We start from the raw sequence: 26,728 nt of genomic DNA, 5'->3' as shown, positions 1-26,728 counted from the left end.
CCGCAGGAAGCAAAACAACTTCGGAAAGCAGTTTTACTCCTCAGGAACAGTCTCCATCCAGCTGCCTCGTTCGCTGTTCTGTGAACTCATTCCCCACAGGGGCCATTCCAAACAGCCGGGAACACGGACAGTGTCTTTCAGCTGCTTGCTTCAGACACCCGGCAGCTCCAGGATGCAAACACAGTTCTCAGTATAGACACTCCACAGCATCTCTTTGCTGGTCTGCCACATTCCCTGTCTCTTTTGTGGACGATTCAGGGATTCCTTTGGTGTGCTTTGCTCTGAAGAGCAGAAGGCTTCGGTCCCAACTGGTGTTGCCAAAACAGCACGCTAACTCCATGCCGTGGTCCTGCGTCAAGATTCTCACGATCTGGCTGGCCATATCACCTCGGATGGCCAAGGACCGGAAGTGATCAAAATTGTGGAGTCCCAGCTTGCGCAGGCGCCTTGCAGCCGCTCGGTAACACTTCCAGGGCTGTGGCTCCACGAGGAGGTAGCTGCAGAGAGAGGAGACATGGGCCAGGAACTCGCACAGACCACGGTCCCCGTGGTTCAGATGAATCCACATGGTCACCGACATACAGAACACAATGTCAAAAATGGAACGCCCAAACTGGCTTAAGAAAGAGTTCAAGGGGACCGTCCTACTCTCTTGATCCATGATGTCCAGGGTGATGAAGGTCAAAGCATCAGGAAAGGGACAGTCTTTTTCGGCTCGCTTCACAAGGACTGGATCTATATCACAGCAGAGGAGGCGGAGTTCTCTGGGCGCGCCGGAGCAGGTCTCCGTATCATTTGGGGAAAGGAAATGTTTGTACAGAGCCACACTCAGATCCTAGAGGAATCCAAAAGAGCCTTGTCATTGTAGCTCTAACAGTAAATGGAAAAGAAATCTCTCATCCTTCAAGACCGCCACTAACCTCTGCGGGTACCGATGTGAGGCTCTTAACATTTCCCCCAGAGGCTCTTAACATAATCTATTGAGGATACATTTTCCCCCCATGAGCAGAGGCTTAGCGCCCCCTAGGGGCTGCAGGATATAATGTACCCACCCTGTACCTTATTTTCGGGTTTTATTTCTTTATTAAAGATTTATTTATTTCATGTATAGCTGTCTTCAGACACACCAGAAGAGGGCATCAGATTTCATAAGATGGTTGTGAGCCACCAGGTGGTTGTTGGGATTTGAACTCAGGACCTCTGGAAGATCAGTCGGTGCTCTTAAGTGTCTCCACTCTAAACTCACTATATAGCTGAGGGTAGCCCTGGACTCCTGAGTTTCCTACCCATGCCTGGCCTGACCCTGACAACACACTGAGTTGTACAGTTGGGAGTTATAGTCCAAACAATGTGGCAAAGGCAGCAAAGAGCTCAGAGCAGTGTGTTTCCCAGCTTAAGCAATATATTGGCAATCTTTTAATAAAAGATTTATTAGATATACAGCATTCTGCCTGCATGTATGTCTGTAGGCCAGAAGAGGGCACCAGATCTTAGAGATGGTTGTGAGCCACCATGTGGTTGCTGAGAATTGAACTCAGGACCTCTGGAAGAGCAAACAGTGCTCTAACCACTGAGCCATCTCTCCAGCCCTACTTGCAAATTCTTTATCCCTTTCTGGGTGTCTCACATTCAAAGGAAGGGAATCTGGAGGAGTGAGTAACATCCCTTGTCAGGAAGGTGGCGAATAAAGTAGCATCTTGTAAAAACCCATTTCTCAGATGGTGGAGTTGGCAAAGTCTGGGCTCTAGGAAGCTCTCTTCCAGCCTTCTCTACGGTGTGAGCTTGTGCCATCTCCTGAAACCACGTCTGCCTTTGAAGCCACCTCCCTTAAAAGTCACTGTGAGTCTTTTATCTTAGGGTTTTACTGCTGTGAACAGACCATGACCAAGGCAAGTCTTGTAAGGACAACATTTAATTGGAGCTGCCTTAGAGGTTCAGTCCATTATCATCAAGGTGAGAATATGGCAGCATCCAGGCAGGAACAGTGCAAGAGGAGCTGAGAGTTCTACATCTTCATCTGAAGGCAGCTAGTGGAAGACTGACTTCCAGGCAGCTAGGATGAGGGTCTTAAGCCCACACCCACAATCACACATGTCCTCCAACAGGGCCACACCTTCTAATAGGGCCACTCCTTGGGCCTAGCACACACAAACCATCACACCTTTCTGGCCAGAGTGTAACAACCTGATCTTACCACCATCTTTGCACACTTCTGGCTCTCAAACGAGACACCCATCTCTCTCCTCTAACTGTAACTAATTCAAGCACATGGTTTTAGGTAGTTTCTTCCTATCACCTCTGTAAGTCCTCGTACACGTGAAGAACACACGGTGGGAACCCCTCAGCTGTGACTGGGTTGGCGCAATGGGGTGTTAGCACTAATAGCGTGAAGCTGAGGGGCTTGGCTCGATGTACCAGAGTTAGAATACTTTCAAAGTCATACTGCTGAAGAGAACACCAAGTCACAGTGAAATATATGGCAAGTTTCCTTTTTTTTTTTTTAAAGGGGGAAAATTAAACTAAATCCCTCAGGGCTAGAAAACGAGGGCTGGAGATGGATCAGTGGTTAGAGCACTGGCTGCCCTTCCAGAGGTCCTGAGTTCAAAGCCCAGCAACCACATGGTGGCTCACAACCATCTGTAATGGGATCTGATGTCCTCTTCTGGTGTGTCTGAAGACAGCCACAGTGTACTCATACATGAAATAAATACATCAAAAAGAAAGAAAAAAAAAAAGAAAAAAAGAAAACAAAGATATAAACAAAAGCAAGACAATCATAGGCTAACTGTTACCTGTGGGTAGAGGGGCTTTGAAGACAGAAAACAGCATACAAGGACTTTGGGGACTGACAACGCTTTATTTTTTGCTCTGATGGTATTTGCCTTACAGTTTGTAAAGGGCAGAATTAGGTTCTATGTACTTTTATGAAAGTGCAGAATGATCCGCATTAGACTGCGTTTTAAAAACCATAGACGGAGGTTATTTACTTAGCTGAAGTCACATGGCCACTAACACAAGACTTCGGCTACAGTAAGTTCCTTTTGTTCATACCAAGCTTTTCTAACTGTATTACCATTTTTATGTGTAGGCATGTGTCTTAGTGCTCACATATGTGTATGGGTGCCCAGAGGGGACAGAAAAGGACTTCTGATCTGCTGGGAACTGAACTCAGGTCCTCTGGAGGAGCAGAAGCACAGTATGAAGCTGCATCCCAAGCCCCTTCTAACTTTAGTAGTGTACCACTTACCTAGGGGGTCCTCTTAAAATACAGATGCTGACTTGGTAGGCGGGGGAAGGCTGAGATTCTGTGTTTCTAATAAACTGCAAGGGCATGCTAACACTGTCGTTCAAAGTCACAGCTGAAGGCACAAGGACCCACACCATGCCACTCGATTTCCTCCTAGCTTGATTTGCTTCCCTCCCGTCTGCCCCCGTGTTTTTGAGGCCGGCACGGACTACACATTGAGGGGCAGCACGACTACACGGTGAGGCCTTTCGTAAAACAAAAACATAAGTAAATGCACAGTGAGAACCGCCTTAGTCAATTGCAACTGTGTCCTTCCGGTTTTGCTTCTATACACACTGCTTACGATTTTAAAATCTTTCTGTGCTGACGGGAATGTGGAGCGAGTGGTGGAGGGCCTTAACCATTTGCAATCATGGGGCAAAACTGCCTGCTTCACCGAGACATCCACTAACTAGCTACAGATAGGTAAGACTGGCATTTCCTTGTTTTTGCTGCGGTTTGTCTATAATCATTACATGTCTGAAAACACTTTGCGGTGGGAAGGGTGGTTAAGGCCTCCCTCCTGTGGCAGAGTGATCTATTTTCTTTCTTGATCCTCTCTACTGTTCACCGTTGTACTCTGTTAGCACAAGTTTAAGTAAATACGGACCTGGCTCCTGATCCGTCCTGCACTATACATCTGGAGCCTTAAGTTTCAGACATGATTCTGTCACCGTGACTCTGATCTTTTTAGGAACCAGGATTCCCACATGTGGGACTCTTTCCCCCAGCCAAGACCAGCAAAGCAGAAGAGGAGGCAAACGCCGGAAGTCCAGATCAGACGGTCCTCCTCCCCAGCGGTCTGGCGGGAACTTTTGGAATGAACAGCTCGAAAATCTCTCAGTCGGTGGCAGGGCCCCAGAGGGAGGGCTGGGACGTGCACGTGTCTGCCAACGCTATACTTCAAAAGCCCATTCTGGGCGAGTTTTGATGCCACGCCCAGGCCAGCACCAGTCCCGCGTCACTCACCCCAGAGTTACACCCCACGTCGAGCCCTAGGATCGGCCTCATCTCGGGACCGTCGGGAGGGAAGAGCTGTCGAAGAAGCTCCGGGGACAAAAGGCGGAGCCTTTGCTCGGGAGGCTGGAAGCGGGAATAATGAGGGAAATTTCCGAACGGGGCGGCCCCAGGCTTCAAAGCCCCCAGAGCCTCTTCCTCCACGGCCTCTTCCATGGCCCCTCTAGATAATTCCTCGGTTGCCGCCATTACTCTCTGCCCCCACCCCCAGGTCCGGGCGGAACCGGAAGTCTGCAACCCGCGGCAGAAGAGTGCTAGTGCAGCGCCAGCGCGCGTGCGCCTAGGGTAGAGGTCGGAAACTCGGGAGCCTAAATAGAGGAGACCCCAGTACCTACTCAGGGCTTTTGGTGTCCTATTGGAGGCTGCGATCTTCCTCTCTTACTTAATGGACTTGCCCAGGTTGAGGTTGACTCTTGGGCCACTGACAAAGCAAGGAGTTTGTAGGGATCTTGGAAATGAAGTTGGTCCAAGTTCCTTTCTTTTCAGATGCGCAAAGAGAGCCCCAAAGGAGAGAAATTCCTTGTTTTGGGAGTGTGATCGTGACACAGGAACTTAAGTCTGATTTAGTAAAAGGTAGCTGGAAGCTGTAGATCACTTGAGGTGCCACAGCGGGGACAGACAGACATAGCTATAGACTTGGCTCCAGAGGATGGACTTGCAACATTGATAACTTGTCACCTGTGAGTCTCCTAAATTTATCATAAATCCTGGCCCACAGTTGTTCAGAAAATACTTGTTTAAAGAAACTTATTAAGATGCAAACAAGTGACTGTCTGTTTCGGGAAGAAATAAAATGGAAGGGAGAAAGGAGTTAAATTGAAAGAGATGTGTTGAGATAAACTTAGACCAAAAGTGGGCTGAGGGCTGTAAAAATGGTTCAGTCGGGAAATGCTTGCTGGGTAAACATGTGGCCCTGAGTTCGGATCCCAAACACCCACATGAGAGGGGTGTAATCCCAGAGCCTCGGAAGGAGAAGCTAGAGCATCTCCGGAGTTTGCTGGCTAGCCAGCCTAGCTGCGTTGGTGATCTCCAGGCTCACCGAGAGATTCTGTCTCAAAAGATAGGGTGGGAAATGATCGAAAAAGACTCCCTGCCATCTACCTCTGGACTCCAAACCCGTGTACACACACTAGGAAATAGTCACACTTAACACGTTTTAAATGTGGTCTAGGAGTGGGGGAAGCTGGAGAGAAGGGAGACTGAGGAGTCAGCCTGCCTTAGTCTGTTCTATGGCTGTAAAGAGACAGGTAACCACGACAACTCTTATTTTTAAAAAAAATAATTAGAGGCTTGCTACAGTTTCAAAGGTTTAGTCCATTATCATCATGATGGGAAGTGGAAGGCAAGAGAGAGAGAGAGAGACTCTGGGCTTAGCCTGGGCTTTGGAACCTCAATGTACACCTCCAGTGATACACCTCCTCCAACCAGGCTACATCTCCTAATCCTAATCTTTTCCAATAGTGCCACTCCCTGGTGACTAAGCATTCAAATATATGAGCCTATGGGGACCATTCTTATTCAAACCATCACACAGCCTAAGCAGTAAATTCCATTTAGAGGTGAGGATATCCCAGCCTGCTAGAGTAAGCCAGTGGCATTGTGTTCTGACCAGCCCATTTTATGGAGCCCTCCCAGCCTACTAAACCAAGGATTTGCTGAACTTTATAAGAGGCTGAAGCATCTATACAAGGACCAACACAGTCCAAATAGGTCTCTAGGGTCATCCCCTCCCCTCTCTGCACATATATATGTGTTTTGGCTTAACTTTTTGATGGGATATTGTGGGTAATCCAGGTTGCTCTTGAGCTTCCTATGTGGCAGAGGATGGCCTTGAATTCTTGATCTTCCTGCCTCCACCTCCCACATGCTAGGATTATAATAGGCCATGTCCTGCTGAAAATAAATGTCCTTAAAAAAAAAAAGATGATATATTTCTTATGAATACACTGTAGCTGTCTTCAGACACACCAGAAGAGGGCATCAGATCCCATTACAGATGGTTGTGAGCCACCATGTGGTTTCTGGGAATTGAACTCAGGACCTCTGGAAGAGCAGTCAGTGCTCTAACCACTGAGCCATCTCTCCAGCCCCTGAAATGTTCTAGTTTGAATTCCCACATTTTGCTTTGTACTTTGATCTCTGCTTGACTTCTTATTTCAATTGTTTTCTTTTGCTCATTCTCTTCCCCCCTGCCACACACACACTTTTTTCCCCTTAGAGACAGGGTTTCTCTGTGTATTTCTGGCTGTCCTGGAACTTGCTCTGTAGACCAGGCTGGTCTGTTACTCAGAGATCTGCCTGCCTCTGCCTCTAGAGTGCTGGGATTAAGGGTGCAATACCACCACCCCCCAGCTTTGCTTTTTTTCTTAGAAGATTCAAAGATGAGTTAGTTAATGACCAAAACCCACAGTGGGCTGAATAAAACAAAGTACACAAGCTTCTAGAAATCTACCCAGAAAAACAATAGTATTTCTCTCTGTCCTACATAGGTGGTGTTTGTTGGGGGCAGGGCTTCTCTATATTGCAGTCAGACCTGAACTTATTACACAGCCCGTTCTGGCTCTGAGCAACCCTTCTCTCATCTCCGGAGAGCTGCAATGACTTGTGTGAGCCACCACATCCTGTGCTGGACAGGGTTTGATAAAGGGTGTTAACCCCGTACTGTCACTAGATGTCCCATCACAGGCAGCCTTCAATGTCCCCGAGTCACCTTTGCTAAACACCTGTTCTTTTCCAGTACTTGGCTGAGGGTTCCTTGGTTCTTTGTTTTGTTTTGTCGGTGAGGAATTGGATCTCATTAGCAGGTATATGCATCTTTTGAGTTCTCAAAACACTGTTGACCAGAAGAGACCTTGGCAGCAGGCAAGAGGATGGGTGTGTGGTGTGTGTGTGTGTGTCTTCCTGATTTACAGAGGTTCTTCTAGAAGCAGAGATGGGCGTTGGCCTGAAGATGCTGCTGGTGACCTAAGATGTTTTAATTTGACCCAGTCTGCGTTGAGTGGCATCTGACCAGCCCAGGTTTCTGCTCCTGTTCTGTGAAGAACTGGTTTCAGACAGTTACAGCAGCTCCTGGGAGTGTGTTCTGAACTTTGGTCGGCTAGATTTTGTGGCTTCTTATTAGGCACTTCTCTGGGTCTGGGGTCCTGACTAATGGCAGAGGGTGTGTCCTCTGTGAGGGGAAGAAAACAAACAAATGAACCACCAAGTTATAAACATCAAACTATAGAAGAGAAAATTTACTTGTAATAATTGCATAGTTTAAACATTAGCATTTATCAGAACCATCAATAAACGATTCCTATAATGGTGGGCTTAATCAGCAATGTTTGTATTAGGATGTTACTTAACCCCAGCTTTTGCTGAATGTTACATGCTATCTGTATGTGTGTGTGTGTGTGTGTGTGTGTGTGTGCATGTGTGTATGTGTGTCATATACTTGTAATGAAAAAAAATGAAAAAGTTTAACTTTCCATGGCTGATGGTTGGAAAACTTTTCTTCAGACCAGATTCTGGTTTTGTGTTTGCTACAACCTTGGTCTTCTCCATTCCCACAGACTTCCAGCCCTAGGTGCTGCTGAACACGTTTAAAACCCTCATCTGACCTAGATGTGTACATACAGGCCACAACCCCAGGTGATTCACATGGTGGGTGGACAGAGTACACAGGAAAGTGTTTCTACACATGTGCACTGAGTAGTGACTATGCCTGGGACTAGACTCCGTCATGGAGGGTACTCCCCATTCCGCTTACCTTCGCTGGATGCCAGAAATGCCTGTGGCCACTGCTGTGCCTTCCAACGCTGGGAGAAATGTGAGTGACCGGTTTAAACCGCCATAACCAACTGCAATAAAATAGGGGTTTCCGAAATCTTACAAAACTCAGTGGGTTTTGGGTGCATTGCTAGACTCCTGGAAAGTTCTCAAACAGTACAGACCTCAAGGCTTGAATTGAACTCAGCTACACAGGAACCCTGGTTTTGCCCCTCACAGGATACACACTGAGTGCCATTTAAATGAAGAGGAGCCTCTTACACCACTGGTGGGAGTGTGAGTGTGAGGTAGCACCATCATAAAGAAAAACCAGCAGGCTGGAGAGATGGCTCAGCAGTTAGAGCACTGACTGTTCTTCCAGAGGTCCTGAGTTCAAATCCCAGCAACCACATGGTGGCTCATATCCATCTGTAATGAGATCTGATGCCCTCTTCTGGTGCTTTCTGAAGACAGCTACAGTGTACTCATATATAATAAATAAATCTTTTAAAAAAATAAACCTTAAAGAAAGAAAAGTAAAACAGTGACAAGGCTTCTCCAAACATTAAAAATGGGGCCAATGAGAGGGTTCAGCAGGTACTGAGGTGCTTGCCTCTAAGCTCAATGAAGTCAGTTTGATCCCCCGGACCAACATTGTGTGGAGAGAAAAATCTAATTGCACAAGCTGTCCTCTGACTTTCACACACATGCTGTGGCACACACACACACACACACACACACACACACACACACACACACACACGTACATTTTAAAAACATTTTAAAAAGTTAAAAATAGAATTCTTGGTCTGGTGTGGTGGTGCACACTTTTTAATCCCAGCACAAGGGAGTCAGAGGCAGGAGGATATCTGTGAGTTTGAAGCCAACCTGGTCTACAGATTGAGTTCCAGCCCAGCCAGGACTACACAGTGAGATCCTATCTCAAAATAAACAGTCATAGAATTCTCAGCCAGGTGGAGTGCTACATAAGTCCTAACATGCAGAGTCCTGAGGCAAGGTGTTTGCTTCAAGTGTGAGGCCAGCCTGGGCCAGAAAGCAAGACCATATATATATATATGGAAATCAGAATGTTTGAGACATCTACACTTTCTTAGTTACTGCCGCAGTGTTATATATACACACACATATAAAAGGCACTATATATATTTATTTATACACGCATCACATATATTCCTTATATATTCCATTTAGGTGTCCATCAGAGAATGAGCAGACAAAGTGTGCCTTATGTCCTGGTGGGATTCTTATTTGGCCTGAGAAGGGTCACGTCATGTCATTTGTTCCAGCCTTGATTACACTGAAGGGTGAAAGGTTGATGTCAGAAGCAGAGAGCAGACTAGTAGCCAACAAGAGCTAGACATTGTACCAGCGAGAGGGCGTGGGGAGGCTAATGAGTGCACAGCTGCTGTCAAGTGTCCTCACGTTCCGTAGAAAGTAGGACGACTGTGGTTAGCAGCACTTGGTTGTGTATTTCTAAGTAGCTCCAAAGGGACTTGGAATATTTTCTTTTCTTTTAAGATTTATTATTGTATACATCTGAGTACACTGTTGGTGTCTTCAGACACACCAGAAGAGGGCATCAGATCTCATTACAGATGGCTGTGAGCCACCATGTGGTTGCTGGGAATTGAACTCAGGACCTCTGGAAGAGCAGTCAGTGCTCTAACCGCTGAGCCATCTCTCCAGCCCGGAATATTTTCAACACAAAGATGCATCATATACATACAGTAAGAGAGAATCGTACCACACAAGTTATGTGTAAATATTGTGGGTTATTGTGGTTTAGGCGATTAAAGGTCCCCTAAAGACTTATGTTGTTGAAGGCTAGGAAGTAAACAAAGGCGGTAACCTGCCTAGCTGACCAAGAGGACAGCCATTTAAGACGTCTGAAATGAAAACCAAGCAACACAATTTATACTACAAAATACTCTTAGTATTGGGGGGGATTTTTGTCAACAGATACCAATATTCCTTGGTATGTAGGGAATAAATGTGTCTTAAAAATAGAAGAATTGTTTCTGTCTTAGTCACTGTTGTGTTCGGAATTGACACCATGACCAAAGCAACCCACAAAGGAGATCATTGGATTGTCGCTGGCTTACCGTTTCAGAGGATTACACCATTATTTTCATGGTGGGGAGTGTGGTAGCAGGCAGGTAGTCATGGTGCTGGAGAAGTAGCCAAGAGCATTACATCTTGATTCACAGCCATTAGGCAAGGGGGAAGGGGGAGGGAGAGAGAGAGAAGGAGGGAGGGAGAGAGATTGGGCCTGGTGTAGGACTTTTAAACTTCACAGCCCACCCCCAGCAACATACTTCTTCCAACAAGGCCACAACACACTTCATGACAGTAGCTAAGCTAGGGCCAAACATTCAAACATACTTGCCATCCCAGCCCTGGGGAGGCAGAGACAGAAGGTTCCCGGGGGCTTGCTGGCCAGCCAGTCCAGCCAAACAAGAGATCTGGGTGTTCAAGTGTGATACCCCATTTCAAACCTCAAGATGGTGGTAGTGTGCTGGTTTGTGTCTTTAATCCCAGTACTGGTGAGGCAGGTGGATTAGGAGGACTTTTGTGAGTTTCAGGCCAGCTAGGGTCCTGAGGAACAACGCCTGAATTTGACCTCTGACCTCCACACACATGCACACATATTTGTGTCCACCTGCACGTACACATGAGCACACGCAGATATAAACTGATTACTTGGATCAAGAATAGAATACACATAGGGCGTATGCTTTTGGTCTTAGCACTCAGGAAGCAGAGCCAAGGCAGATGAATCTGAGTTCAAGGCCAGCCTGGTCTACAGAGTGAGTTCCAGACAGCCAACGGTACACAAAGAAACCCTGTCTTGAAAACGAAAAGAGAGAGAGAGAGAGAGAGATAGATAGATAGATAGATAGATAGATAGATAGAGAGAGAGAGAGAGAGACAGAGAGAGACAGAGACAGAGAGAGACAGAGAGAGACTAGAAGTGTAATATGTAAAACCAAACATGAATCACAAAATAAAAAAGCAGGCCAGGTGTGGTGGCACACTCCTTTAATCCCAGCACGTAGGAGGCAGAGATGAGCCATCCGTCTGAGTTCCAAAACATAGTGAGGCCCTGTCAAAAAAGAAAAGAAATCAGTGAATAGGAATTCATCGAAATGGAGCAATTTTACCTCGAGAAATGTTTTTTAAAAATATGTCTAGGATGCAAAAGACCAGCTTTAACACCCAGGGGAGGGTAACCCGAGGCGGGCATGGAGGAGTGGTGTCCCTGGGGACAGCTCTGAGAGCTGTGATGGGGGTTAGTCCAGATCCTAATGGGGGCTCTGCTTATGACAGTTAGAGAAATTACTCTGCAGACTTTGCTTCGATGGACCAAGCTTGATTCACTGGGGCTGACACTCCCTGTGGCCAGAGAAACACTCTGAACTCTTTTTGCTCTTAGGGGCCAGTGAGGAAAAAAAAGAGAGAAAATTCATACGTGCGCGCGCGCACACACACACACACACACACACACACACACTCACAGTAGATTAAACAAAAGACAGATTCCAATAACTTCATACATGTAAACACATGCATACATGTACACATACATAATTCATACATACATGCAGACTGATACACATTCACACACTGAATGGATGGAGCAAAACTCTAGCAAGCAGGCTCCAAGCATTTCACACATACACATATATACTTGTATATACATATGCACATACACACACATATCTGGTAGGTTAATGGAACAGAGTTTCAACAAGCAGGCTCCAGGCATTTCACACAAACACATATACACAAATATATATATACATACACACATATACACAAATACATATATACATACATATACACATGTACACATATCTGCACATATTTGATGAAGCAAGCTCCAGCAACACCCACACAAACATAAACACATATTTACATACATATACACACACATAGATGCAAATTTGATGGATGGAACAAAGTTCCAACATATTCTCATACAAACTTTACATATAAACATATTTAAAGGGTTCTAACACATATGCACATATACACGTACACTTGGAGAATGGAAGGAACGAAGTCCCAACAACTTTTCTTTTTCTCCTCTAGCTTATATATCCCAGCAAAATCTTTCAAGAAGTATAAGATTATAATATAATTATATTCTAGGGCTGGAGAGATGGCTCAGTGGTTAAGAACACTGTCTGCTCTTCCAGAGATCCTGAGTTCAAATCCCAGCACCTGCATGGTGGCTCACAGCCATCTGTAATGAGATCCTATGCTGTCTTCCAGTGTGTCTGAAGACAGCTACAGTGTACTCATATATAATAAATAAATCTTTTTAAAAAATTACATTCTAGTTTTCTTCTAGTGAGTGATTGTGAAATAACAGTGTGTTCCCCAATACCTTCACAAGAAATTCTGTAGCACAGCTAAAGAAAACAAATTATCCCCAAGAACCCACATCCATTAGTAGCTAAGCAACTTGTTATACATTAACAAGGTGTGGGCAAGCAAGGTAGTTTTCTCAGCTGGTTTCTCTTACTGACAGGCAGCAATGTGCAGTTACAAAGAAAGGATTAATTGCTTTATTATTTATCTTTAAAAGTAATCTTGTAAGAATCTTAAAAGAATCACAAGTCCAAACTCTTATATAAGAATCAGTCCTATCTATTTTAAGTCCTCAGAATGCACATCTTCGCACCAGAAATTCTTATTAAATCATATCAGGAAGCTGAGGACAAACATGGGTGTAAGAAATCAATCCTCCGCAGTCCAGCCTCAGTGAGAGTCACGTCGGCCAGTGCTACCGTTGCTTTTGTTCCTGACCATAAAGGTCGTAGCTTAACTAATGAGAGTGTGCCTCTCTGAGCTTCAAGTTGTTCCCTAAGATCTTCTACAACAGAGCCAGTAGCAAAAACATCTCAACCTAGCTTCACAAATATTTTAATTTTTCCAGATGCTTTCTAAGGATGGTGGTCATTGCTGACAATCTACATCTCTAAGTTTTCTCCCAGGGTGGTGATTGAATCATTAACCTGCCCCAGCAGCAATGCCTGGGAGAGATACGTGTTAATATCGTGAGTGCCAGAGATACTGCCGAGTGAGAGGCTGGAAGCCCCCTTAGACTCTTCACACAATTCTCAGATGCAGAGGGATGTGAGGGCAGCAAACAGAGCAGAGCTCCACCACAGCCCGAAGTCCTCAGGACACATGGCCCTTGGGGTCGTTCTGCACCGAGGCACACTCATTGTGACTGTGCTGACCCGTGGGACACATTCCATGAGTTCTAAAGCCATATGATGTCCCTCCTGTAGGGCCCCCAGCAAAGAAAAACTTCATTAAGAGAATAAAAAGGGGGCAGGAGAGATGGTTCAGTGGTTAGAGCACTGACTGCTCTCCCAGAGGTCCTGAGTTCAATTCCCAGCAACCACGTGGTGGCTCACAACCATCTGTAATGGGATCTGCTGCCCTCTTCTGGTGTGTCTGAAGACAGTGTATTCACATACATAAAATAATAATAAATCTTGAGAAAAAAACAATAATAAAAAAGAATAAAAAGATAAACTATAAGCAGGGAGAAGGCACTTGCAAGCCACATCTCTCAAAAGGATCTCCATCTAAAAGTACATTCAAAATTCTTGAACCTCTACAATAAAAATCTCAATAAAATTAACTAAAATATTGTAAAAGATTGGGAGACAGCTCACTGAAGAGGATATACTAAGTCATAAACACATGGAAAGGCTTTACACATATTAGTCTGGGGGGAAATATAAAATTAAGACCTCCTTGAAACAATCCTGACTATCAGTTAAGACAAAAAATGAAACAATCATCAACAGTAACAACTTGAGTGGTTCGGATGGTGAGAGAAGACGTTGGTGAAAATGTCATGGCACAGGCCCTTGGAGAAATATTTTGACAGATTTTCTTTTGTTCACTTGTTTTTACAAGACAAGGTCCTGTTTCCTAAACCTGACTGGTTTCAGGCTTGCTTATTTGTTTGTTTAATGTGTGTGAGCATTTTGTACACATGTGTGTATGTACCTTGAGTGTGCCCGAGGAGTTCCGAAGAGGGCATCAGACCCTCTCAGACTAATTACAGATGGTTGTGAGCCACCATGTAGGTGCTGGGAATTGAACCTGTGCCCTCTGGAAGAGCAGCCAGTGATCTTCACTGCCCAACCATTCTCTATAACCTCATTCCTCATCTTTTGAACAAGAGATTTGTCTCCAGGAATATTGTAAAGTGTGTTTAGGAAATGGTCTATGAACGGAAGTAGCCTTGAAGAGGACTAAAGTCTGGAGACCAGTGTGTGCTAGAGAGGCATTGATGGAGAAAGGGGAGGATTAGAGTCTGGAGGTCAGAGGGTGATAGAGAGGCTCTGATGGAGACATGGGGAGGACTAGAGTCTGGAGGTCAGAGGGTGATAGAGAGGCACTGATGGAGACATGGGGAGGACTAGAGTCTGGAGGTCAGAGGGTGATAGAGAGGCACTGATGGAGACATGGGGAGGACTAGAGTCTGGAGGTCAGAGGGTGATAGAGAGGCACTGATGGAGAGGGAGACAACAAGAAGGGAAATGACACTGAAAGGGAAGAAGACAGAGCAAACTGTCATGTCCTCAGAGGTTTTGTGGTACATCCAGAACAAAGTTCAAGTTCTTAAACTAGGCTTTGAACTGGAACGTGCAGGCAAATCACCTGACCTCTTGTTCTGTAGACCCAGGAGGCCTGAGCTCCTCCCACGCACGCTTCTGAGTGATGAAGCCTCAGATGACTCTTGCGTTTCTGTTTGGTTCCATGACTCTGACCCCATCCTATCTGTACTCTAGCCGGACTGAACCTCTCAGTTTCCTGAACTCACTGAACAGGAGGCCCATGGTCTCATACATGTTGTGTTCCCTGTATCCCCACCCCCAGCTCCTTTCCCTTATATGTCCTCTTTTGTGAAGTGTGAAGACTTAACCAACAACTTTCCTTTTTTTTTTTTTTTTTTTTTTAAATGAGTATTTCTAATATCAGGGGCTGGGCAATTGTTATACGGGGAGTGATTTAGCTGATAGTTTTGGAGGTTTAGGGTCACGGCGCCAGCATTTTCTTTGCTCTGCTGAGGCCTCTCTGGTTCCATCGCTGCATGGCGTCATGAACAGCTGAGGGGCTTAGCTGACTTTAGAGCAGCCCATTCTTTTCTTTGTCTTTCTAGCTTTTGAGACGAGTCTCACTGTGTAGCTCTGGCTGCCCTGGACTTGCTATGTAGACCAGGCTGGCCTCAAAACCCACTGAGATCCACCTGCCTCTGTCTTTCAAGTGCTGGAATCAGAAAGCCCTACCGTGCCTGGCTGCGACCTAATGTTGAGGGAGTTGTATCATATCAATTTCCTCCAAGGGCGAGCTCTCCATAGCCACACCACGTAGGCTGCACCTTTAAAGTCTCTAAGGCTAATTCAACACCGCGATGCTGGAGCCGAGGCCTCCAGGACATGGATCTCTGAGGGACATACTCAGGTCGCATGCAAGCCACCGCACCCTCTTTTTATCTAGATACCCGTCTGTTACTGCCTCTGTTACACAATATTAGGATTTTTAAAAAAGATTTATTTATTTATTTCATGTATGAGTACATATACATGTAGAGAGCATCGGATCCCATTACAGATGGTTGTGAGCCACCACGTGGTTGCTGGGAATTGAACTCAGGACCTCTGGAAGAGCAGTCAGTGCTCTAACCACTGAGCCACCTCTCCAGCCCCCAATATTAGGATTTTTAATTTCTCAAGAACTCACCAGAGAGTGTGACCATATCCAGTGTCCTCAGTATCCGGTAGTTATGGACATGTCCTCTAAATGAGTGGATGGTATTTTGAGGACAGTGTTGGACAAGGTTTTCCGTCTCCCAGGATGACCTAACATACAGTAGGATACATTTTTTAATTTTTAATTTTTTTATATATATAAGCACACTGTAGCTGTCATCAGACACACCAGAACAGGGCACCAGATCCCATTACAGATGGCTGTGAGCCACCATGTGGTTGCTGGGATTTGAACTCAGGACCTCTGGAAGAGCACTCAGTGCTCTTAGTAGCTGAGCCATTTCTCTGCCCCATGCATCTTTTTTATATGCACAAAAGGAATGGGTTCTCAGCATGAGAGTGCACATTTCTCTCCCAACTACTCACGAGTTTTGGGCAGAAGATCACTGGAGCCCCAGAATTTGAAACCAGCTTGGATAACACAGCAAGTCCCCATCTCAAAAACCAGGGTTGTGTGTGTGTGTGTGTGTGATGAAAAGGCAGCTCTGTGGTCAGGAGTGCTAACCTGCAGAGGACCCAGGTCCAGTCTCTAGCACTCACATAGCAGCTCAGAACTGTATTCCAGGGGATGGGATGCCCTCTCTGACCTCCATAGCTTCTGAACAAAAATGGTACACACACACACACACACGCACAGACAGGCATACACATACAGGCACACACATACATACACACATATATACACACACATATACATATACACATTTACACAATACAGAGATATACACAGATACACACACACACACATACAGACAGGCACACACATACATACACACATACATACACACATATACACACATATATACACACATATATACACACACGCATATACATATATATATACACATACACACAAACAGAGATATACGTAGATACACACACATATACATGTATACACATATACATACACATACAGACAGACAAGCACACACACAAAGACACACATACACACATACATACACACGTATACACATACACACATACATACATACACACATACAGAGATACACACACACACATACACACACACATTTTAAAATACAGTTTTACAAAGGGGATAAATAAAGCAATATTCAGGGAAGGGCACTTGCTATACCAAGTAGAGAGATGTACTGGCAGACCACCTCTCTGTCTTCTCTCTTCGTCCTTCATCTTTTCTCTGATGTTTACTATGTTTTCAGTTTTATTGACGTGTGTGTGTGTGTGTGTGTGTGTGTGTGTGTGTGTGTGTGTGTGTGTATGGCAGTGAGGGCAGGGGTTTGGGAGGGGGGTAATTGCTTTGTAATCTTGGCTGACCTGGAACTCACTGTAGCTAAGGCTGGCCTTGAACTCACAATTTTCCTGTTCCAACGTCCTATTACTAGAACTATAGGTTTGAACCACCACGCCCAGATGTATTTATATCATTTTAAAACTTTCTTTTTACAGTTTGCTTTATTATACAAGTTATATAGCTACTCGGCATAGAAACATTAGTAGATAGATCCTTTCAGAAAAATTGTGAATTCAGTATAGGAAACTTAGCAGTCTACAGAAAAAAACCTAGTCTTACTCACTTTCTGCAGATAACCACAGGTGTGTGTGTGTGTGTGTGTGTGTGTGTGTGTGTGTGCAAGGGTGTGCACATGCTTATGGAGACTGGAGGCACCCTCAGGTCTTGGTTCTCAAATGCTGCCCGCCTTGGCGTCTTTTGTTTCACAGGTAGGGACGTTTTGCCTGTGTGTGTCTGCACCACATGCATGCTTGGTATCTGTACCTTTGGAGGCAAGGAGAAGGCATTGAATCCCTCAGGACTGGGGCTACAGACCATTGTGAGCCACCATGTGGTTGCTGGGATTTGAACTCGGTACCTCTGGAAGAGCAGCCAGCGCTCTTAACCACTGAGCCATCTCTCAGGCACTGTCTTCCCTGACTTATAAGACAGGGTTTCTCACTGACCTGGAACTAACTGGGCTGATGACCCTCATAGTCTGTCTGCCTGTGCTGCCCCCAGAGTGGACTCACAAGCCTGCAGCTGTGTAACATCTGTCCTCTTTATGTGGGTTCAGGCCCCCTTGTAAGCACTTTGCTCTGGAGCTCTCTCTCCAGCCCTCATAATTAACATACACATATACATATATAAAATGTATGCATATTCAATAGACATTTTGAAAAATTAAACCCTTAATATTATTCAAATGGAACTGTGGGCATATTCTTCTTTGAAGACAGCACCAAAAAAAAAAAAAAAGACAGGGTTTCAGACTGGTTTACTTCTAGAACATCTTTGGGACTACAAGCCAATCAGTTGACAGAGTGCCCTTCATTTGGCTGTGTGAAACTAAGGCTCTGCATGTGTTGGTGGAATTGTTTGTTTTCCGGTGCTGGGGATGGAACCTAGAGATGAGTGCATTAGAAAAGCCCCCTTCCCAACCCTTGGTTCTTTAAAAGACGTCTCTTCATGTTGCCCATCTAGAACCCACAGTCTTCCTGTCTGTGCATGTGAGGTCATGGGATAACAGGTGTGTGGCGCACACTGGCTTTCGGTTGTTTTTACTATGTCCTTTCCAGGACATAGATCAGAAGGTGCAGTGACCATTGTTTGTGACATTAACTTCGATTTATGGTTATGGTAGAATCTAGTTGCTGTCATGTTATAATTTCCTATTATATAAAGATAAATAATCTGTGGAAAGAGTTATTTCTGAACCCAAAATAAATATTAATTATTAGTGAAGGAGAATCCACAGTGAGGCACCTCTTCATGCCTGCGGCAGAAAGGAGTTGCCGGGATGCTGGGGGAAATTAGAATACAGCGTTGGTAGGAGGCTAAATTAGTCCTGCTGCTTTGGAAGCACGTAACATTTCTCAGCATCTCTTCAAAAGGTTAAGCATAGACACACTTGGGCCTGAGCGGAGGATGATGCTCTGAGCGTGTGACATCCAGAGTGGATGTGTGCTGTCCACGTGGGGCGGCCATATTATGAACCCTAGCCTCAGACTCATGGGAAATTAGCAACCCCATTTTCAACAACCTGGGTGAGGTTCAGGGGGAGGTAGCAAGGCAGACATGAACGCTGTAGAGCTCTCTGCCCGCTCACAGTCATGCTTTGCTTCTCTGGGGCTACAACAGGTTCTCTGACCTTGCCAGGCACTGCATGGCCTCCTAGGACTTCCTTTGAAATACAGGTGGAGGCTTCCGTGATCCTGTAGCTTTTGCCTTCTGCAGTCCTGAAAAAACAGCTCATGTGGATGCCTGCCACTGGCTTAGACAGGAACCAGATGCATTGGGACCATGAGTGCCTGGTCAGCTGAGCGTGGCGAAGTGAATCCGTGAGGAATGGCCTTCTAGGTGGCACCACGTGAACAAAGGTACCAGGCAGTGCTTTCCTTTCAAATGTCTTTCAAAAAGAGCTCCTTCTGCCTTCCCATCCTAGAGCAATTGGTGAGATCTGGTCAGTTCCTGCAAAGCACCCAAGGTATCGCTCCTATTTTCCCAATAGAAAATATTTAGTTTATTTATTTTTATCTTTTTTAATGCAGTTTTTAAAAAATGATTTATTTATTTATTTTATGCATATGAGTACACTGCCGCTGTCTTCAGACACACCAGAAGAGGGCATCGAATCCCATGACAGATGGTCATGAGCTACCATGTGGTTGCTGAGATTTGAACTCAGGACCTCTGGAAGAGCAGTCGGTGCTCTAGCCGCTGAGCCACCTCCAGCCCTAGTTTATTTTTTTATTATTTGTTCATTGGTTTGTTTTTATGACAGGGTTTCTCTGTGTAGCCCTGTTATCCTGGACCTTGCTCTGTAGTCCAGACTGGCCTCAAACTCACAGAGATCTGCCTGACTCGGCCTCCCAGGTGCCTACTGCTCAGCCTTAATCTTCTGTTCAGCCATCACACATTTCATTAGAGCCAACTTTGCACACTTTTTTTTTCTTTCATCAGGTTTTTATTAAAATGCTCCTTTATGGAATGAAGCAGGTTTTCATAGTTGATGCAGTTTCCCTTCTGAAGCGGGTTTTTTCTCTGCTGCCGGCCTCAAGGTAGCTGCAGCCTCCCCCCACCCCCACCCCCACTTCCTGCCATTCACGGGCACCTTTCCTATCCTGCTCTCCACACGCTTCTTGCCTGAAGCCCTCTTCTTTGCTCTGATTTGGTGGCAGTAGCTGCCGATGCCTGACTTTCTTCATCAGAGTTTGTGGTATCTGGCCTGTTGAAGAATGCTTTCTTTCCTATTGCAGTTTTTGCATAGCACTGACTCAACGTCAGTGCAATTCTCAGATTTTCCAGTGGCTTCTTCTTCAGTTCTCTACGGTGGATTTTCTTGCGTGGTGCTCAGAAGGCGCCTTGGATCTGTGGGCTTTCCAAGATTCTGCAAAGGTCTGTGTTTGTTATCTTGTGATGAGAAAGTTACAGTTACACTTGAGAGAAGGAGCCTTATGCCAGGTGGCAAGGACACACCTAACTTCCGGAAGTTATCCGAAAGCATCTAACTTCCGGAAGCATCTAACTTACGGAGCACTTAACTTCTGGAACTCACTTTTAGCCCAAATACAGACTGCTTCACATGCCCACCAGCAGTGAGTACCAGGGGGTCCAGTTTGCTCCCATTAAGCAGAATAATTTTAGGGGTACTCCCAGTGATAAGACCTTTACCTTCACGGCAGATATTTCGGGGTCTCCTGCACTGGGTTCAGCGTCAGTTTCTCCTTTTGCCCTCAACAGCTCTCATTCTCAGCGTTTTTGTTTGTATGTTTGTTTTGAGCCTGGTTAAGCTTTACCAAATTCCTCCTGCAAAATAACTGTAAAGGCTTAGGGCCATCATTGGAATAGTCTTACTGCCACTATTGATTTTCAGTGTTAGATTTTCTGTAACTGTAGTCAAATACCCGACATCAAACAAGACTCCAGACAGGAAGACAGTACATGTCACTCATTACTTCCGTGGCTTTGCCCCGCGGTCAGCTGGTTCCATTTCTGTGAGCCTGTGTAGGGCTGAGCACCGTGGTGCGAGCACTTGGCAGAGGAACCCACCTCATGGCAGGCAGGAAGCAGAGAGGAAATGGAAGAGGAACTAACCCTGTGTCTTAGAATATTGTACTGGTGCTTCACGCATCATCGGAGAACTCCGAGGACCAGGATGCTGATGGGGCTGCAGACAGAAAAGATTCCGGACTTGAGAAATTAGAGCCCTGTTGGAAATCAGACCAGACACTATTCCCCTCACAGTCTGGCAATGCACCCACAAGTTCCTACTTTCTGCATCAAGACCTGACCTCAAAGCCTCGGGCAACACCCCAAAATTCATCACCACCACCCAGGAAGCAGGTTTTCAACACAGGAACCTCTGGAGGGTATTTCATATTCAAGCCATAAAACTCTGTGTAAATGTTTGCCCATTTCGTCACCTTTTGTGGCTGCTGAATATTTAATAGAGTGAACACCACAATTTGTTAAACAGTCCTTCATTATTTAATATTTACTTTCTCCAACTTTTAGTCCTATGAACAATATTTCTGTGAACAACCCTGTTCCTTTTTTGGAAGTTATTTATTTAGAATAAACACCTGGAAATGTAATTTCTAGCCGGAGAATACATTGCCTCACAGAGTTGTTTCTCAAACACAGATCTGACTTCATTATGCCTCGGTTTGCCCACCTTTTATATGCCTCCTGCCTGGAGAACTGAGTTCCCTTCCTTGACAAGTATGGTAGGTTCTTCATAACAGCCTGTCTTTTCCGTAGGTCTAGGTCTCCACCCCTTACATATCCGGCGCGCTCCAACTACATAAGGCAGCTAGCCATCCCCTAGAGTGTGTGTGTGTGTGTGTGTGTGTGTGTGTGTGTGTGTGTGTGTGATATATGGTGTTTACACATGGGTGTGCAGATGTCTACACATGTGTAGGCCTACTCAGGACATTGGATGTCATCCTCTAGGGGTTCCTAACTAACACTGTGGCCCTTTAACATAGTTCCTCATGCTGTGCTGACCCCCACCCACAAAATTATTTCATTTCTACATCATAACTGTAATTTTGCTACTGTTTATAAATCATAATATAAGCATCTGATCTATAGGATATCTGACCTCCAAAGGTCGTGACCTCCCGGTGAGAACCAGTGTTCTGTGTCTCTCCCTTATTCCCTTACCCTTTCCGCCTGACTGGCCAGCCAGTGGCTCCCGAATCCACCTATCTCTGCCCCTGGTTCTGGTGTGCCGGGCCTGCACAGTTCCTTCCAGCTTTCCTGAGTGGTTTGTGAGAGCCCCTTAGGTGTTTCCCTTCCCAGTGCCTTTGTTTGTTTGTGTGTGTGTTTGTTTGTTTTCTGATGATAAAGGTTCATCACTTCCAGGCCACATTCTATGTTTCTGTCACTGCCTGGCAAGTGACTTCAGACTTGGTCAGACTTGGTGCCACAAAACCATGCCATTTAACTGTGTTTGTAGGATCCCTGGATTAGGAATTTAGACAGGATTCAGACTTGCCCAAGTGCCATGGTGGCTTGAACCTCAACCTGGAACTCTCAAGTTTGAGCGACCACTTCCAAGGTGTTTTTGTTCCTCATGTGGCTGCCACCTTGGTGGGCGTGGCAGGAAGACTGAGCCTCTTGGGTAGGGCAGCGTACCCAGCCGTGGGCCCCTCCAGCATGTGGCCCCAGGGCACTTGGACTTCTTATGTAAGAATGGCTTAAGAAATGAAAGGAAGCTAGCCAAAGGCACTAGAGGTGTTATAGTACGGGGTAGAAGAAGCTGGCTTCTTTCAGCAGAGTTTTGTCCAAGCCAAGAGAAGACTGCGTGGACCTGGGGCTGTGGAATGGGAAGGAAGTATCTTAGCCATCTGTGGGGTGTGGGAGGCGCATGGTCCTGGAGTTGGCAACTGGATTTTCTGGGAGTAGACATAGCCTTGAGTAGAGATGGATGGTTGTGTGTGAGTTGGGTCGGGTTGTGGGATTTGCCCAGCCTCAGTGGGGGTCTAACAATGAGACTGAAAGTTCTCTCAGCTGTGTGGGAGAGGGTTGTGTGGAATCAGCTCCCAACTGCTGGGCCATCTCTCCAGCCCATGGAGGCATTTTCTTAACTTCTCCTATGACTAGTTTGTGTCGAGTTGACAAACTCTCCAGCACGCCGTGGGAATCTGTTGACATGATCATCAACTAATGTGCCCTCTGGTCCCACTGCATCACGGAAACTTTTGCCTCTAAGTTTCCTCTCATGTAAAATAGAGTCGGAGTAGATCCCTCCCTCTCTTTGCCTCTCCCTTCCTCCCTCCGCCTCTCCCTTCCTCCCTCCGCCTCTCCCTTTCTCCCTCTTCTCAAATAATGCTTTTGCCCATGTGCCTTAAGTTCTGTGGCTCTAGGATGCACAAGCTAGTCCCCGGAAACTCTAGTCTTATAGGTTCAAAGCTGCTGCTTTGGGGTATGTCAGGCCTCTTCATTTTAAGGAAACACTTTTGCTCAAAATAAAGACTCTTCTACCAGTGGGCTCTCACTGACCAACACGTTTGGGTCAGTTTGCAGAAGGCTCCCAGAAAAAGGTGCCTTGAGCAGGAGGACTCCTCACCTTCCCCCAGGGAAACAAAGATGGGAATTTCCGAGTAGCTCCTGCATGAAAACCACCCCAAGGTCCAGTGACATGTCACACACTCCACAAAGCCACCTGAGGTCATGAGCAAACCGTTCAGGTGTCTTAGTAATTGCTTTTATTCTTATTTCCGATCAGTCACAGATCGTGGGCAGGTGAGGTCAGAGATGGGCACACGGAAGTTCGAGGCACTAAGCAGCCCTGTCTGGGTGCCTGGCTGGTGAGTCCTTGCGTCTGGTGCTAGATTTCTGTTGTCCGACACTCGGGAAAAACCTCAGGGCAGGGGATTGAGTAGAGATAGGTTTTGGCAGGCAGGCCAGTTGTGTCTTGAGAGATGTGACAATCACTGTACAGAAAGACTTCTGCTGTGAAGACAGGTCTAAGAGAAGCAGAGTTTTGCTCCCAGTCACTGCCACCAGGGACGGATTCTCCGTCCAAGCCAGACTCCGCTTTTCCCCTAACAGCCAGAAGGGGGCAGCAAAGTCCGTGTGTAAAGTTCCCAATTTGCTCCCTCTAGGCCTTTTGGAATAAAGGGTGCTTGCGGGATCCTGCAGGGCTCACACAGAAGAAAGGGTATGGGATGGAAGAACCATACCAGACCCCAGGAAGTCTTGTGGTTTATATACCGAAAGAGCTGTGCACGGATCCAGGAACTGGTGTGGGGAATGAGAGACTTAATGTCCCTACTTCGTCCCATCTTGAGCTGCGGAGGGAACCTCCTGTCCTGTCAGGATTCCTCAGAGGGCTTTTAGCCTCACATCACAGATTCCTGGCTCCCTCAAGCTCTATGAAATCCAATCTACCCCGCCATAGGTCCGGCCCCACCCAAGCTAAAAATGAGAGGGGCCAGGAGCCCTTCCTCCTTCACACCGTGCCGCACCTGGCCAGCTTTGGTTTCTCATAATCCCGCATTCCTCATAATCCTGCATTCTTGCTTCTCCACCCTTCCTTCTGCCAAGACCCACCCCGGTGTTCCTGGGACTCCTTACTGCCCCACCAGGGGTAGACATCAAGGCTTTCTCCGGCCCTGGAGCCAGTTTAGCGCTGGGCTGGGTAGCTGACAGAAGGAAACCCTATTGGGCCTCCCCACCTTCACCAGCCATCTTTGAGATCACTATGACTTGTGCCCCGGTCACATTATTTATGGCTGAGGGCTTGCCCCTCCCCCCAATTTTTTTGGAATTTAGCCTTGGAAAAATTTCTCAATCCTGAGTCTCTGCATAAATTGTCTCAGAAGAGGACTTGGACAAGTGGATTCTGGGAAACTGGCCAGTCTGAGGGCGGCATGACATGCCGGTGGGGGAAGGGCTTTAAACCTTTCTAGATCCAAAGCTAGAGATTAGGAAGAGGCACTCAAAGGGGAGCAACTAGGTGAGGGAGTCAGCCAAGTGTCGCCTCTCCTTGCCCTACGCTGGCACTGGTCGGGGACTTCCATCTTGAAGATAGGAAAACCAAGTCACAGACAGAAGGCTGCCCTCGCTTAGTAATCAGTCTGTTGGCAGTGAGGTCAGAAGCAGAAGCCAGGAGTCCTGCCTCCCAGCTGACTTCTAGGGAGAGAAAACCTAAGAGTTTGGCATCTCAGGATGCCAAGGCTGGATGATAGGGGCAGGTTGAAGTGGGGTGTCAACCCCCCCAGATGTCAGTGCTGGTCCACCCACACATCTATGGGCAATACAAGTCTCAATCCAGCCCAGACTCAGACAAGGGGAGGTAACTGTGGGCTGTCCCTCAGGTTTACCAGATGACAGATTTATCCAAGACTTTCTGAACCACTTGTCTTTTTACCTCTGCAATGGGGATGTGCCAATAACCCGGCAAGACCAGTCCAGACTGCAGCTAGTTTACACCGGCACCCACCCCAACTGTCCCTCCTCACCGCCACCCCCCTCCTCAAATATCCAAGATGGAACAAAATTTCAAATGCTTCTGTAATATTTCTTGAAGGCTAGAGTAGGCCGGGTGGGGAGGGGCAGGAGCGGGGCAGGAATGAACAGGCTGCCTAAGTCTCCTTTCCTGGGGCACACAGGGTCCTCTACATCCACTCAGAGCCTAGAGTGCCTTTACCCAGTAACTTTCCACTGGCCTAGAGCTGGCCAAGTGCATGTGTCGCCTGCATGCTGCCCCAGGTGTGGGCCCCTGGTCCTCACTCCAGCAGGCACTCAGCCAGGGCAGGGTGGCTGACACACTCTGCCTGAGATCCCAGCAGCCTGGAGGTTGATAAGGAGTTCTGGCCTCATCACCGGGGACAGGCTCAAGGGACTGGCCCTGGCTGTAACCATTAGCTGGACAGCTTCCAAATTACAGAGATGTGGAGATAAGGGGGCAAGGGCCCAGGGACTCCGGGCTGAGTGGCCAGTGAAGCTGGGGGAGGGGATACACACACACACACACACACACACACACACACACACACACACACACACACACGGATACCTCTACTCTTCCGGCCTCAGGAGGCCTGGCTAGAGATGACAGGATGTCGCAGAGAATAGGGGAAGACTTAGGAAATAGGTGTGGGAGGGACTGACAGACAGCTGTGGGTAAAGCTAGTCCAGCAGAGATAGAACCACTCCCACCACACCTTCCACAACATTTCCCCCTCAGGCCTGTGGGAACAGCACAGAGTGGGGAAAAAGAGAGATGGGTTTAGTCCTGCGGTCTCTCATACATGCCTTTCTAGTGGATGTGATTTGAGTGACAGTTCCTGGTTCGCCCTCCCAGCTTCTCCTGGCCTTTCCCTGCCTGGGCGCTCAGGACAGACTTAGCACATCCCTCCATTCTATGACCCAGATGACCCAGGAAGGTAAACTGAGGCAAGCAGCTTCCTATTCCTATCCCTATTCCTTTTATATTGTCCAGGTCCCTCAAACAAGCAACTAACTGGCCACAGAGCCCTGTTCTCTTGTCCCAGCCATGTTCCCTCTGCTTTTTTTCTTCTTCGTCTTACAAAGCATGGTTGCTTGACCTGAAAGAGAAAAGGGAGCCCTGTAGATGACTTGGTGGGGGTCACAGTCTCGGCTAGGTTTTCTGGAGTCTCCTTCCCATCTCTGAGATCCTGCTGAGCTCCTCCCACTCATTTCTTGGGTCTGCAAACACAGAGAAGCCCTCAGCCTGGACTGGGCCATTTGGAAGATGCAACTGGGTACCAGAGGCACCACAGGGGATGGGGTGGCCTCAGATCTGCAGGGCCCCAAGGATGGCATATATCTAAGCTGCAGAGGGTGAGGTGAGGGCTGGCTGCAGGAGGAAGCAGCTGTTCACAAGCTGGCTGCAGCGGTTTATGT

At 46.7% G+C, this 26,728-nt stretch overlaps 1 protein-coding gene across 1 annotated transcript; it reads right to left on the bottom strand.

Moving 5' to 3' along the window:
• Positions 1-4,588, bottom strand: BCDIN3D (BCDIN3 domain containing RNA methyltransferase). Its single transcript, XM_080939131.1, has 2 exons — positions 4,256-4,588; positions 1-835 (listed from the first exon to the last, which is right to left on the bottom strand). The coding sequence occupies exons 1-2, from the start codon at positions 4,490-4,492 to the stop codon at positions 188-190; spliced, it is 885 nt and encodes a 294-aa protein (XP_080795257.1). The 5' UTR covers positions 4,493-4,588; the 3' UTR covers positions 1-187.
• Positions 4,589-26,728: the final 22,140 nt, after the last annotated feature.

This window comes from Micromys minutus (assembly GCF_963924665.1).
Source record: "Micromys minutus genome assembly, chromosome: 27".
Classification (NCBI taxonomy): Eukaryota; Metazoa; Chordata; class Mammalia; order Rodentia; family Muridae; genus Micromys; species Micromys minutus.
The sequence above is the reverse complement of the archived record's forward strand: the minus strand, read 5'-3'. Positions and strand labels throughout refer to the sequence as shown.

Coding starts and splice junctions, on each gene's coding strand:
- BCDIN3D (XM_080939131.1), bottom strand. CDS start 4,492: ATGGCGGCAACCGAGGAATTATCTAGAGGGGCCATGGAAGAGGCCGTG. Junction 836..4,255: donor ACGTGGGGTGTAACTCTGGG/GTGAGTGACGCG, acceptor GGATTCCTCTAG/GATCTGAGTGTGGCTCTGTA.